Source organism: Myotis daubentonii, chromosome 8 (genome assembly GCF_963259705.1).
Source record: "Myotis daubentonii chromosome 8, mMyoDau2.1, whole genome shotgun sequence".
NCBI classification, from domain to species: domain Eukaryota; kingdom Metazoa; phylum Chordata; class Mammalia; order Chiroptera; family Vespertilionidae; genus Myotis; species Myotis daubentonii.
Genome location: NC_081847.1, coordinates 75,904,610 through 75,919,640, shown reverse-complemented (window position 1 = coordinate 75,919,640; position 15,031 = coordinate 75,904,610). Strand labels below are relative to the sequence as shown.

Sequence of the window (15,031 nt, the reverse complement as noted above, 5' to 3'; positions counted from 1 at the left end):
CTTTAAATTACTAGAGGCCCGGTGCACAAAAATTTGTGCACTCAGGGGGGTTCCTCAGCCCAGCCTGTACCCTCTTGCAGTCTGGGACCCCTCAGGGGATGTCCACCTGCTGGCTTAGCCCCACTCCCCGGGGGATCAGGCCTAAGCTGGCAGTCAGACATCCCTCTGGCCGCCCGGGAGCCCTCGGGCGATGTCCACTTGTCAGCGGGGAGCAGTCCTAAGCTGCAGTTGGACATCCTTAGTGCTGCTGAGGCGGCGGGAGAGGCTCCTGCCACCACTGCTGTGCTGGCAGCCGTCAGCCTGGCTTGTGGCTGAGCAGAGCTCCCCCTGTGGGAGCACACTGACCACCAGGGGGCAGTTCCTGCACTGAGCGTCTGCCCCCTGGTGGTCAGTGTGTCATAGTGATCAGTCATTCCCAGTCTTTCTACTGTTAGGGTCAATTTGCATATTACCCTTTTATTATATAGGATAGAGGCCTGGTGCATGGGTGGGGGCTGGCTGGTTTGCTCTGAAGGGTGTCCTAAATCAGGATGGCGGTCCCAGTGGGGTGCCTGGCCAGCCTGGGTGAGGAGCAGATGGCTTTTTTTCAGGTTGGCCACGCCCCCGGGTGACCCAAACTCCCAGCCTCTCCTTTTTTTCTTTTCTCTGGGATTTATTTATCTTCTATAATTGAAACTTTGTAGCCTTGAGCGGAGCCCAGGGCCAGCCAGGGCAGGTGGGAAGCTTGGCTTCCTCCATCGCCAGGGGCAACCCAAGCCTCTTGGCTTGCTCCAGCTCCGTGGCCGCCGCCATATTAGTTGGGTTAATTTGCATACTCGCTCCTGATTGGCTGGTGGGTATGGCTTGAGCATAACAGGACAGTTAATTTGCATGTTTCTCTTTTATTATATAGGATATCTATATCCTATGCATATGTGTATAACTGCATATTAAAGTTAGTAAGAAAGCCCGTGCCAGTTTGGCTCAGTGGATATAGTGTCAGCCTGCCAACTGGAGGGTCCCAGGTTCAATTCAGGTCAAGGGCATGTACCTCAGTTGCAGCCTTGATCCCCAGCCCTGGTCGGGGAGCATACAGGAGGCAACCAATCAATGTGTCTCTCTCACATAGATGTTTCCCTCTGTCTCTCCTATTTCTCCTCCTCCCTTCCACTCTCTCTAAAAATCAATGGAAAAATATCCTTGGGTGAGGATTTACAAAAAAAAATTAGTGAGAAAATATTCTCTAAAAAACGGATAGGCCTGAAAAAATAAGTATGAAAGATTTCATATCAAGACAAGGTTTTATGTCCACACAATAATTTTAATATTCTCTTTAGAGATGCCCAAAGACCCTGCTGCCAAATAGAAAAGAAAGTCAAGAATAAATAGTGTCCTTATTTGCCACTGAGGTAAACAGCTCCCGGCCTAAGAGTTCCTACTTTTACTCCTTCTTACTTCCCAGTCATGCAGTTGGAGAGGATGTTAGTTCTAAATCTAGTGTGAACAAGTGGGCTAAGGAATTTGAATTTAACTACCATAATTGAGGAATATTTGCAGAGCTTGTGCTACGTGCTGGGCAGGGAACTAGGTGCTGAGATCACCTAGACGTGCAGAGAGCTCACAGGCACTTAGGGACAGTCAAGCAGGAAACTACAGGGTCACCAGCACTGTAGGAAGAGTAGCCCTCAATGCAGTGGGGCTGGAGTAGATGGCAAAGGCCCACAGCCGGCAAGAAGATGGTACATTCCAAGAACAACAGAGCTCATATGCCTGGGTAAGTGAACAGAAGAGCAGAGAGTTCAAGAGAAACATGTTCCAGTGAGAAGTTAGCCAGAAAGGTACAGTATCTACCCTGACCAAAGTATTATGGTAGGTGCTGTGGATATGAAGGGAAGACCCAGCTGCTGCAGCCTGTGGCCCGCAGTCTCAGAATGATGACTCTCACCAACCCTCTTTGATGACACTAGTTAGTGTAATTTCACTTTACATGACTACAAGACTAACTCGCTAATAACCTTGGCCGCCCAGTTTACCAATGGAAGAAAAACAAGTTTTAAACTTGTAGCAACAGAGAGGCTTAGAAACAGATTATAGTTTAAAATATCTATTTAATATTTTATTAAATAAATTATTTATTTAAAGGTGTGTTTTTTCAAAAACAAACAAACATGTTGAGCCCAGGCTGATGGCTCAGTTGGTTGAGCATTGTCCTGTACACCAAAAGGTCAGTGCTGTTCCTGGTCAGGGCATATACCCAGGTTGAGATGCTAATGGGAGGTAACCGATGGATGTTTCTCTCCCTCTCCCTTCCTCTCTAAAATCAATAAACATATATATTTTTTTAATTACCTACAAGGATCTTTCATATGTTTTTGATTCTCAGAATCACCCTGGGAGATAGGCAGGTTTTAGTTATTCATTCTAATGAGGTATTTTCTCCATAAATATAGAATACTGCCAAGAAAAGTTTGCTTTTATACCCTAGTATTTAAAAAGCTGTTTTTCTGGTAACTTTAGTTTCAGAAATTGCATTAAACATTTCTTATTTCCATAAGTCCATCCTTTACAAAGAAGATAAGAAATTTCTGAAGTCCACCTTTGAATTCTTTTTGGATTCACTCTGGCTAAGTAACATTTTTAGTTGAGAGAAATGTTTCTTTGTTTTGTTCACATTTTTTGAGGAGCAAGTGGGTGTTGAGTGTCCAGATGTAGGTGTTCTGAAAAGAAACATAAAACTACACTTAGGAATACCGACAAAGGACAATTTAAAAAGTGTTCTTCCTGCTTAGCCTAAATGACTGCTATCAGACACGTTTTCCACTCTTCTGTATTATGGCCATATATGAACAGTGGCTGTACCCAGCAGTCACTCCCAAAAACCTCCTCACTAAGTAGGCTACAAGCAACATTTAGTTGGTATACTGGGTGGTTCTGGAAGCTTCTATCACATCTGAAAGAGAAGGCTACAGGTAAAGTGTCATCAGGTTTGAGTTCTCTTTAAGTCTGACATCAAGACTCATGACAAAGCTAAGCAATGACTTTGAAGGCTCTCAACCTTCACATGTAGGTACCATTCCGCTGTATCTTCCCCAGAATGGAAGCTCCACGGGGCGGGCACTCTGTACTAATTGTACAGTCCAGTGCTTTCTAACAGTGCCAGGCACAGAGGAGGCCCTCAATATATATTCACTCCATAAATGACTCCCCATCTGGTATGTGTATATTTACGCCTCATTCTATTTTATTCTTTCCAATTGTGTTTCATCCTGAACCTTTATTTGGGGTTTGTCAGCCTGACCCCTCTTCTGCCTCCCCATCTATAAGATAAATGTGAAATATTTTTCTCAGTCCTGCATGTCTTAGAAGCAGTCTGGTCTAAATACAAGTGAATTCTTTTAAATACACCAAATTTTCTTTTATCTACTTTTATCCAATAAAGTGGAAACTTCCATGATGAATTCCTATCATACCAAATAACAAAACAATTAAATTAAGAATATAGAGAAAACTGGCCTTGAAATTTAATTCTCATCCAATAAATCCAACATTAAAAAAACTCAATTCAGAAAGCAGAGAATCCAGTCCTTCCTGAATTTTGTTAAAACGTGCCCAGTCATAGTTAACTCAGTATCATTTGACAAATCCCTATTTAGTTACATCTCCATAGGAATTTATTAGAGGAACTAACAAGAACAAAGATTTAGAGCAGGAAAGTAAATGGTGAGTTGTTCAGTTTTGCTGACACACAGGATACATTAGGCAAAGTAACACAGGCAGACAGATTGGTGCCAGGCAGTGAGGGCGGGAGAGCCTGCTGCATGCCCCAAATGGTGCTTTTAATCAGAGCTGTGATTCAGGAAATCAGACAGGAAGATTCATCAAAAGGGGAATAAAGACCTGAAGAGATAGCGGCAGTAGGGATGTAAACACCATGAAAGTAGAACAACAGAAACTGGCAGCTGACTGGACAAAGACCAAGGCAGTGGTTGTCAACTGAACTTGCCATTTCAGATCAGAATGTCTAGAAGGGCATGTTTATTCACAGAATAAGGAACTTAAGGAGGATGGGCAGGTTTGAGTAGTCAGCCGTGGGGACCTGTAGGGGGTGAAGTGGATATATTTAGCATGCAGCTGGGAACAGGGAGAGGTTGCAAGTAGAGAATTTGCCTCGAAGTCATGCAGAGGTGACAATGAAAGCTATAGGAGAATATGAGACTAGAGAAGAAAAGGGTATGGAGGAAAAAAGAGGGCCAAGGCAAGTTTGGGCACTGTACATAAGAGGAAATTGGAAGAAATACTCAGGAGTTAACACTGGCAATTCACATAACTTAATGAATTAATTACCTGAAAGTCAACGCTGGGCTCTTGCCTTTGGAACCAGACACCCTGTGATTTAGGTTCGCAGAACATACAGACTTTCTCTCTGGGGTCTTCAGGCCGAGTTTCCTCGCAGGGGTGGCAGGATTGCTCCTCAGTGCTGACAGAAAGCTTCTGCTCTTTCCATGATGTTTCACTGTTTTGTTGCATGTTTTACAAGTAATCAACTACCATAAAAAGAAGATATATATGGCGGGATTTCTCTTAAAATTTAGTCCAATAAAGTACATGTTCCTTAAATTCTTACATGCAAGGGAGCAGACCAGGTACTACAGGGTAACAGAGGCTAACCTCAGGGAGCTTGTAATCTTGCAGCAGGAATCAGACCAAACACAAATTTAAAATGAGAAAATCTCCAATAAAAAACGAATGGCTAAACTTGCGTATTTAATTTAAAACACCTTTTAAAGATAATAAAGTCTCTACTTTCTCAATGTAAAACCATGTGTGGGGGTTATGGAGGAGACTGGGAATAATACCCCTCAACACCTGGATGGTTCAACGTACCTTCTGATACTCGTCTCTATTAATAAACCACAAGTAATTTGATTTTGGTTGTTTTATCCATTTTATATCCCCAATACTTAGCATTATATGGGATAAGATAGACCCTCAAAGGTTTAATGAATGAACATAAGATGTACTTACTTTTGTTGGGCATAAACGTAAATACATACTCTGACATGGAAGAGAGGATGACTGAAAAAGTGACAAATGCCTAACAAATAAGCTACTGTTGTTTGAAGAAAAGGACCATTAACTGAAAAAATAATTTAGTGGTAGCTGCAGTTCAGGTGAAGTCACATTGGTCTGCTCAAGAAATCCTCCAATTTGTAAAAATAATTGTGCTCAACAATGAGACCTGAGAACAATTTGAGAGCTCGTGATATGTGATTTTAAGTAATTGTAAAAAGCAAAAATAAGCTGTACACTTGCCGAAACAGTAATCACTAGGAAAAAAAATGTATATATTTTGCCAATCTCAATATACTGCTACAAATCTCTGAGTTATGTTCAGGCTGATTCTCTTCATTTTGAGTGAAAGTCTGGAAACTAAAATCTTACCAGTACACTTTTGGAGTCTTTGTACTTTTTCACAATTTTTGCTTCTTTAAAACTGAGTGTACAATTTCTTGCTTCTCGATTAAGAAGTTTCTGTATTCTTGGTGTCAGTTTGGGCTTGGGTTTGAGGCGTACTCGAGAATTATCCAGAATCAGCAACTGGAAACAGTATGGGCATGTCTCTTCAAAAGTGCTATTAGCATCTAAAATTATACAAATGAAACTCATGATTCAATAAATTAGAATACTTTTTTTTTACCTCAAACTGCCAATTTTATAAATATAAAAAGGAAAGGTATATTATTATTTAATATAAGCAGATATACATTATCCTTAAGCAAACTCAAACTATGAGAATTTATTAAAAGACAAACTGGCGATGATTTATTTTGCAAAACACTATCACTGTATCCATTCATTCCTTTTAGCAACAGACAGGTAATTCCCCATTCTCTTGCTCCTTACTTGTACTGAGTATAAAGGGCTGCATGTCTCACCTATTTTTCAAACACATTGATCACAAAATATAAGTTTACTATGACTTTTGTTTCTTTTTAAAAATAATTTTGTGGCTTGTGGGCTGGGCTTTGTCTGCAGGTAGCTCTCTCAGTATAAAGTAACAGACAACAGACTTGCCCAGACCCTTTATGCAATCAAGAAAGCATTCCCTGACCAGGCTAGGATGTGGAGACACAAATATGGGCGTGAAAGAGTTGCTCTCTTTAAAGAACTCACGTCCGGGAGCCCTAAACAAATGAAGGTAAGACTGGTAAGACCTGTAACAGAATATGATGTCAATGCCCTGGAAATTATTAAGCTGCATGGACCAGCCAACCACACTATAAAGAGAAGACTTGTCAAAGTATGTCATAGATGACTATACATTCTATCAACATTTGGAGATGGCACTCATGAAAGGTAAGGAGCTTTCCGGGAGAAGTACAGTGGCTGGGCCCGGCCTTAGACAGCTGAGGTGAGAGGCGGCTAGAGGACGGATATATTGCAAAACAAGGGCATGTTGGTTCGGGAAGGGAGTCAAGAATGGCTGATTCCAAAGAGGAGTTATTATTTGCTGCAATGGGAAGACTTGTGTTGGGGGTTAAGGCTTGGGTTTTGCCTTCAGAGACATTCAAAAGTTGCAAGAAGGCATCAGGATGTGTCTAGAGCCCGGGGGAGAGGTCTGAGTTGGGGGTATAAATTGGTAAGTGCTCAGGATACAGCATTGAAAAGCCATGAGACGGGATGACAAACTGTCACCCAGGAGGTGAGTGCAGCTAGACCAGAGGTCCCAGGGCAGAGTCCTGGACGCTCCAACATTGTAGAGACTGGGGAGGCCAGGAGGGACGTTACAGCGGCTCGAGACGGACTGGCTAAAGAGGTAGGAGAGCTGTGAAGTCAAGTGAGGAAACTGTTTCGAGAGATTAGTCAAGGTGTCCAATCCCGCTAATAGGTCAGGCCAGGCCAGGCCCACGAAGCCCGGGAAGGGGCGCGCGGCAGTGGGGGGATCAGGTTTCTCTCGTCGCTCATTCTGAGTGCTACGCGGGACGGAGGGGCGCGGGCGAGGCGAGCCTGACCCGCAATCCACGGGCGTTCTCCCTACCGTGTGACGAACTGAAGGCCCAGCTGCAAAAGAGAAAGAGGCCGTGAGGAACGCGGGCACATCACCCCGCCGCGCTCCCGCTCCCCGCTCCCCGCGTCCCGGCCTTACAGGAGATAGCGGGCCTGGCCCGGGCAGCGAGCCTGCAGTTTCCGCGCCGCAGCCTCGAGGTAGTGCTTCTGCCTCATCGCCACCACAGTCCCACCGCGACACAAGGAGACTCCGGAAGCTGGGCTCCCGGCGTGGCGGACTTTGACGTCCGGATCCACGTTCCGTCCGGAAACGGGCGCCCTCGATGAGCCGTTCCGGTCGCTTTGGCTCTGTTCCACGCGGTCCGGCTCTCTCCTCGGCCCCGCCCCACTTCCGCTCCCGCCCCCGCCTGGCCCCGCCCCTGGCCCGTGTGGTCCGGCTGTCTCCCCGCCCAGGCCCGCCCCTGCCCCTGCCCGCTAGGACCCAGCGAGAATTCTCCGCGGACCGGAGCCTGCGCGGAGCCGCCTCACCCGGCAGTGGTAGCGATGTCAGGAGCGAGTCCCACGGGTTCCTCTGCCTTTCCCTCCCGACAGTCCCTTTCTGATGCCCCAGTTGTCATTTCCTCAGCCCTCGTCGCCCTCTAATTCGCGAGCCGGGCCGAGGCAGGTGGATGCAGGGACGCAAGGGGACCTTCAGTCCAGCCGACTTTAGGCACCTACACGAGAGAGCTTTTTTGTTTTCTTTTTCTGCTTTTAATTGAAGTGAAATTCACCCAACATGAAGTTAACCATTGTAAGGTGAAAATTTGGTGGCGTTTAGTACATTTACAACGTTTCGCAAATACCAACGTTATCTAGTGCGGAAACTTCTATCGCCTTAAAAGGAAACCCCAGCCGGGTTTAGCAGTTGCTCCCATTCTCCCCTTTCCCAGCCCCTAGCAACCACTAGTCGGCTTTGTCGCTGCGGATTTACCTACCGTGCACATTTCATATCGTGGAATCATACTTGTGATCTTTTGTATCTGACCTCTTCTACTTAGTGTAGTATCTTTGAGGTTCTTCGGCTTGTAGCATATATTCGACCTTCAGCCCTTCTTATGGCTGAATAATATTACATTGTATATAACACGTTGTTTATCCATTCATTTGTTGATGGACATTTGATTGTTTCTACCTATTGGCTATTGTGCATAGTGCTGCTATGAACACAAACATGTATTTGTTTGAGTACTTCTTTTCTTTTCTTTTGGATATATACCTAGGAGTGAAATTGCTGGGTCAAATTGCATGTGCCCTTGACTGGAATCGAACCCAGGACCAGTCCGCAGGCCGGTGCTCTATCCACTGAGCCAAACCAGCTAGGTTTTGCTCAGATTTTTTAATTATTATCCAAAGGAAGGTTAGTCCACCATTTCCAAAAACTAGAACCTCATTATATTCTTCTGCCTACTTATATATTTGTAATTTTCCATAATTTTAAACAGAAGAATGAGGGGGAAATAGTTGTATGCATGTCTTAATTTTTCTCATCTCATTAATCCGAAGGCTGAAAATTAGTTTCCTTCTCTTGACATAGCAGTTTAAAAAGTAAAATGAATAAAAAGGAAAGTTGTCAAAACGTTTGATGTGGGGGGTGGGGGAAGAACCACAACCCTAGCTGCTAGGAAGGAAACCTGTTATAGGTTTGTTCCACCACATGCAGTTCCCGAGAGTCACCAGCAGGGGGAGAACGTTCTGTTTCCGATGGGTCCCGGCGCATCGCCGCGAATTCCTTAACCCAAGGAAAGAAGGCGAGAGCGCCGGGCACATCTCGGTCGGTGCACGGAGGGAACTGGCCTAGAGGGGTCACTCGGACCGCAAAGACCTCGCGAAACGGAGTCTACCTATTCCCAGAGGCCGTCCCTTTCGAGGCACACGGGTAACTTGGCTGGAACTCCCAGCTGACCTCTCAGCCCCACACTCAGGACTGCAGCAGCTCAGAGCCGCCTCCAAAGCGGCCCCGGCGGCGCAGGCAGGAGAGGCAAACCCTCGTCCGGTTCCCAGGTGAGCCCGTGCCCGAGTGCGAGCGGGATCCAGGTGAGCGTGCGCCCGAGTCCGCGAGTGACCAGGTGAGCCCGCGTCCGGGTCCGGAACGGAACCAGGGGAGCCCTCGTCCAGCCCTTCTAGCATCTTGGTGGGAGTCGGGTCGCAGGACTCGAGCAGTCAGTGGGCAAAATGGGTTGAAGCCGAGAACGAAGCCCGCTGGTGGTTCAGGACACGGGCCTGGGCACAGCTGTGTGTTCCAGGGCCGGGGGGGCGGGGGGGGGGCGGGCAGGAGATCAGAGAGGACCTCCTCCCACCAAGTGCGCTCATAGGATCACCCTTAAAAATGAGCCCTGCTAATGAGGTGCTGTGTGCGGGAGGGCGGGAGAATGGTTATTTCATTAATAAGTGCTGGACATGCATCGCTTTCTGGAGCACCTTGGCTACCCCGTGTATTTGGAACCGGCGGCAGAGCCTGGGTCTGTGCCCCTGAGTTTTTGAATGACTGCGTGGGTAAATGACAAGCGACAGACGGGAAGAAATACCACCACCACTTCAGGGGATATTTTAAGATTGAAAGTCAGTAGATACTGAAGCAGTGAGAGAGACTGGAAAAGGAAAGCAAGAACAGAGAGATAAGAAGAAAAGATACAGGAAGTCTAAGAAAGAAACCGAGTGGACACAGAGCCCGGTGGACCCCACAGCTCGGTGGGGCGCACAGGTTAGGGGCAGAGCGCTGTCCGGATGGACATCTATGAGAAGGGGGGTTGGGGGGGGCGGGGCTGGGGGGAGGAGCCTGACCCTGAACAGATCATTGGAATCCCAGGAGGCCATTCGTTATCGCTCGAATTTTAAGGTTATCATGGTAGGAATAAAAACGTATGCAACGGGTAGGCAACAAGTTTTCTTTTGACAAATGATCAAGTAAGATATACACATTTAATTGGATTAGGAGAGAAGTTGTAAGGAGTTTGTGATTTTCTATACCCTCATGAACATTCACAGAAGATCTCTAGAAAAGCATTTACTGTAAATAATTAGACTTTGAAATTGGAATTGTTGCAAAACAGCACAATTATTACCCTGTCTTAATAATACTGTATATAGCATCAGTAGTATGTCAGTTATACAGGGGTGGGCAAAAGGGGAGGAGTCTGCAACCAAGGTGGGTGTCCTTGACCAGAATTGAGCCAGGAACCCTTTGGTCCACAGGTCGATGCTCTATCCATTGAGCTAAACTGACTAGGGCCCTATTCTTGTGTTTTAAAACTTGCCTATTTACTTGGTGTTTTTAAACTTTGGAATGGGGAGGAAAAGACAGGCTACGTGTCCATGAATCAGACATGGCAATAAAGCCACAATTATTGGAGAGGGATCCTTAACTGAATGGGAAATAAGAAACTGAGGGGGAAGATATGGTGACCCCACTTGCACTGTGAGTACTATTTCTTCCTAAATGGCGGGGGGTTCAGAATAGGCAGTCAAGCATAGTTTTGGCTAAAATAAATTAAAAGTATTTTTCTCAGTAAGTGTTTATATGGAAGTATTAAGTAGCCTCTTAATACTTTCTCTTAAGGCCCCAGGGACTGACTCCTAGCATCTTAGAGGCAAAGAACTTGTCACTAAACCTTGTACCTTAAATCTTGCTTTAATATATTTTATATGGCTCTAAGAGAACTTACCAATTAATCAGGATATGTGCTATTAGTTATATTTTTAAAAAACAGGAAATGTCACATTGTAGGCTATGGGATTCCTTCTGTTAGTTGTTCACATTTGAGCCTATGGACACTGGGAAAACCAACTGATCGTTTTAAGTAAGATAGAGGTCCATGGTTTTGTTTGTGTGTGTGTTTTAATATGAACACTCTGGAAGCAGGCAGTCCACTGGCTGGTGTAGCAGCTACTCTATCTCCCCAGGAACCTAATTTTTCTCTTTCTTTCTGCTATTCTTGTAACTGGAACTAAGGTTTGGCTGCCTGCTGCCACGAAAGCCAAACTTGTGAGGCAAGTGCTGGTGCAAAAGGAAGGAGGTTTATTCAAGTGTCAGCATCTCAAGAAGATGAGGGACTCTTGTCCAAAGCCCATCTCACCATCTCAGTCAGGCAGAGGTTTTTATAAGGAGGCAGAGGGAAAGCGAACAAAGAAAGCAAGGGGAGGGGTTGAAAAGTTCTCTACGTGCAGGCCGGCACAGTACATCCATCCGGAGAAGGACCTTGAAACGGGGCAAGTGATGTGCGGCATCCTGGTCTTCCTTATCCTGGTTCTATGTCATCCTGGTTCTACAGTTGGAACTGGGATGACTGAAGGTCAGAGTCTGTACCTTCTGAAGTTAGTTCCTAAAATTTTTATACAAACATGCTGTGTATCTACAAGCTACATATTAGTCGGAGTCAGCATGTACAGAAAAAACCATGTGAGGAGAGGCCTGGCCAATCCTCAGCTATTCCAGTGGCCCCACTGAGGTGTCAGTCATGTGCATGAAGCCACCTTGGATGGACCTGCTCCAACTGAGCTCCAGTTGACACAATGTGGAACACAAGAACTAAACCCTGCAAAATTATAGATTTATCAGAAATAAATCACTGCTAAATTGTGCTGAAACACAATCAGTTGGCCCCCCTCCTCCAAAATGCCAAGATAGCCAAGAAGTGAGGTTCATTGGTTGGGCCTTTGGCCTCACTGGACACGGTAGAAGTCTGCTACCCTAGAGGAAGGGGATGGCTATTTCAGGGGGGAAGGGCGGTAATAGTTGTCCTTAGTCACCAGTCTCCTGGTGGCAGCTTGGAGCAGGAAAGTCATCTCTACGACCTCAGGAACAAGGTCATATGGGGTCATTACTCTTGCCCTTTGGCATTACAGTAGATCCTCAGGTTACGTCGGAGATCTATTCCTATGGCGCCAGGTAACGTGATTTTCGCCCTAAGTCGGAACCCACCTACATAAGCACCTACGTCACTCACATGGAGCACATACACAGCAGTAATGAAGTGAAACAGTAAAAAAAAATTAAAAGAAAGATAACAATTCCTGACTTTACTTGTGGTAGGTAAATAATAAAAAACATAAAGCACATATGTACATACGTCGAAATGACGGGACTTTTTTTTTTAATATAAATAAATGGGAGATGGCGACATAACCACTAAACAACATACATCGCGTTCCACGTACCCTGAGGACTGCCTGTACTGCAGTTGGACCACCCACAGGGGTCCTGTGTTCATCCTCAGCCCTTCTTCCTGGGCTCCTAAGAGCCTGTGCATACATGACCTCAGGCTGCCTCGGGCTCACTCTCTGAGCACATTGTGAGCACACAGGTCCCTGATGCTGTCAGGTCACCTGGCTCCTGTTCTCAGAGAAGTGTAATTGGATCAGTTCATCATCCAGCAAGGCTACGGCAAGGTCATTGCTGTGCTCCGAATTGGCTGCACATCCCGTATTCCCTATATCCAGTCAGCCCCGTCTGGAATGGGACGTGGACCCTTGAGCTCTTGAAGTCCTGGCTACACCCCTTCCTGGCTGTGACCTTGAGCAGGCTTTTTTACTCTTCACCTGAGTTTTCTCATTTTGTAAAACTGGTACCAACTCTGTAAGGTTATTGTGAAGATTAAAGAGAGAGTGCTTGAGAATACCAGCATGTGCTCAGTAAATGGAAGCCATAACTGTTACTGTTATTTTAACTTACATAAGCAACTGTGTGCTTTCTTTGCGGAGTTGATGATCTTGAAAAGTTATACTATCAAGTGATACTTTCCTAGAGCCTGTTATAAAAGGAGAATTCTTCTCCACTGAAAACTTTAAACTTTACTTTCACTGATGTTACTACCTTTAAAAGCTTTAAAAAAATACTGTAAAACTTGTTTCAAAATCATGAATGGAGAGAAACATTATCTGATTATGTTGGCAGCAAAACAGCATCAGAATGTTACCAGCGATGGGACCTGAGTTCAGCATTGTTGACGCATTTATTTGATACTTTTTGTAGGTGTTTATAGTGAGGACAGGTTTGCCGTTCTGCCTATGATGTGCCTTTAAAAGTACTACTTGCCTTATGTGTTTCTTCCATAAAGATACATTTTTCACAGAGGACTTTTTGCCCTTTCTAGACTATAAAGCATCATGTAAATGTAGGTATCACAATAATTCTTTAGGTTGAACACACCCTTACTTGGTTACGACGTATCTTTTATTTTTTATTTATCTCTTCTTCTTATTTTTATCCTCACCCGAGGACATGTTCGTAGATTTGAGAAAGAAAAAGAGAGAGAGAGAAACATTGATTGGCTGCCTCCTGCACACTCTCAACTGGGGATCAAACCCGCAACCTGGGTATGTGCTCTGACTGGGAATTGTACCTGTGACTTTTTGGTGAATGGGACGACACTTCAACCAACTGAGCCACAGGGGCCAGGGCTATCTTTTATTTTGTAAGAGGTTATTTGAGCCAAACTGATGACATATGCCAGGGAGCAATATCTCAAATGCTCTCGACATATCTTTCTGTAATACCTAAGGGGCAGGTGGTACTGCATGTAGAAATTGAGGATTGATTTTGTGAGCCCGAGGCTGCCACAGGCTTTATAACCATTGGCCTGAGTACATACTCACATCCCAGGGCAGTCTGTTGATATGAGGCAAGGAAAAAAATTGCTTTTTAAAAAAACAATTAATTTTTACTTATATATAAACTCATCTACTCTCAAAGTTCAGACAGGACTGGAAAGTATGTGACCTCCCCCTACCCTAGAATGTAGGCAACCATTGCTGAGTCTCTCACCCTCCTCACAGCAATTTTCTGTACATGAGCAAACGCATAATTTGTTTCTATTTTAATTCAAATGATGTCATGCTGTATATATTGTTATGGCATTTTTAAAAAACATACATACCTTTAGGTCTAGAATGTACTCTCATGGCAGCATATAGCTCTCCATTTTATTCTTTTCCATTTCTTTTATTGATTGATTTTTTATTTTATTTTTTAGAGAGAGGAGGAGAGGGTGAGAGAGAAACCTCAATTTATTGTTCCACTTATTTATACATTCATTGGTTGATTCTTGTATGTGCCCTGCCCAGGGATCAAACCCACAACCTTGGTGTATCAGGACAATGCTCTAACCAACTGAGCTACTTGGCCAGGTAACTGCTCCATAGCATCCCTTTGAGTGGCAGACCATGACTGACTAACCCCATATGACAATCATTTCCAAATAGACTATATCTAAAATTAAAAATTCTACTAGAATTTTTGAGTTACTAAAACATTTTTTTATTAATCCTCATTCGATGATATTTTTCCATTGATTTTTTTTCCTTTTTTTAAGAGAGAGAGTGGAAGGGAGAGGGAGAGACAGAAAAACATCAATGTGAGAGAGACACGGGCCCTGACCAACCAGAGCAGGGGATTGAGCCTGCAACTGAGATACATTCCCTTGACTGGAATTGAACCTGGTGTACACAATAGAATGGCGATGGCTACCATTAGCACATCCTCCACCCATCTTGGTGTTTTATGGGTCACATCCAGGCCCCCTGGGCACAACTCCAGGGCATATTCACATAGTGAATGGACAATGCAGGGAGGAGTGAGATTCCCACAGACTCCCACAACTGCACCCTAGAGCTCTGCATTGCCAGGACCCTGGTCCTGTTTTGGTGATAGTCCCTACAGGGCTGTGCCATAACCTCCACGTGTGTGTCTGTGTGCCATCTTTCCAGACTCCACGCTCACTAAACTTTGTACTCAGTGCCTAGTACAGTGCCTGGCACACAATTGGGTCTCCAAAGTGCAGGCTAATTGAATGAATAAACATGTCTGCAGGAGCTGGCGGTGGTGTGTGTCTCTGTGTAAATGTCAGGCGTTAGGGCTGGCCTTGTGTGGGGCTGCTGCCCGAAGGCTCAGCTGGGCAGGCGGAGAGGTGCCCGGCAGGCAGACCTCCTGTCTTCTTCTTTCCTCTACCCACTGCCTCCTAAGGCCTCTCTCTGCCGTCCCCTCTCGCTCTGACTTTACGTAGGACTCACT

At 45.1% G+C, this 15,031-nt stretch overlaps 1 protein-coding gene across 3 annotated transcripts in view; it reads right to left on the bottom strand.

The window, feature by feature from the left end:
- Nucleotides 1-7,352, bottom strand: part of C8H18orf21 (chromosome 8 C18orf21 homolog) — a 45,359-nt gene extending 38,007 nt beyond the window's left edge. The window contains exons 1-5 of one of the 3 annotated variants that reach the window (XM_059707111.1): nucleotides 7,127-7,334; nucleotides 7,019-7,041; nucleotides 5,422-5,621; nucleotides 4,324-4,523; nucleotides 2,068-2,696 (exon numbers count right to left, since the gene is read on the bottom strand). In XM_059707111.1, the coding sequence (XP_059563094.1) occupies nucleotides 2,543-2,696; nucleotides 4,324-4,523; nucleotides 5,422-5,621; nucleotides 7,019-7,041; nucleotides 7,127-7,203 (654 nt within the window). In that variant the 5' untranslated portion in view covers nucleotides 7,204-7,334 and the 3' untranslated portion in view covers nucleotides 2,068-2,542. Of the gene's footprint in view, nucleotides 1-2,067; nucleotides 2,697-4,323; nucleotides 4,524-5,421; nucleotides 5,622-7,018; nucleotides 7,042-7,126 lie in introns of those variants that run through there. The other 2 variants (XM_059707110.1, XM_059707112.1) reach the window with 2 other exon arrangements.
- Nucleotides 7,353-15,031: the final 7,679 nt, after the last annotated feature.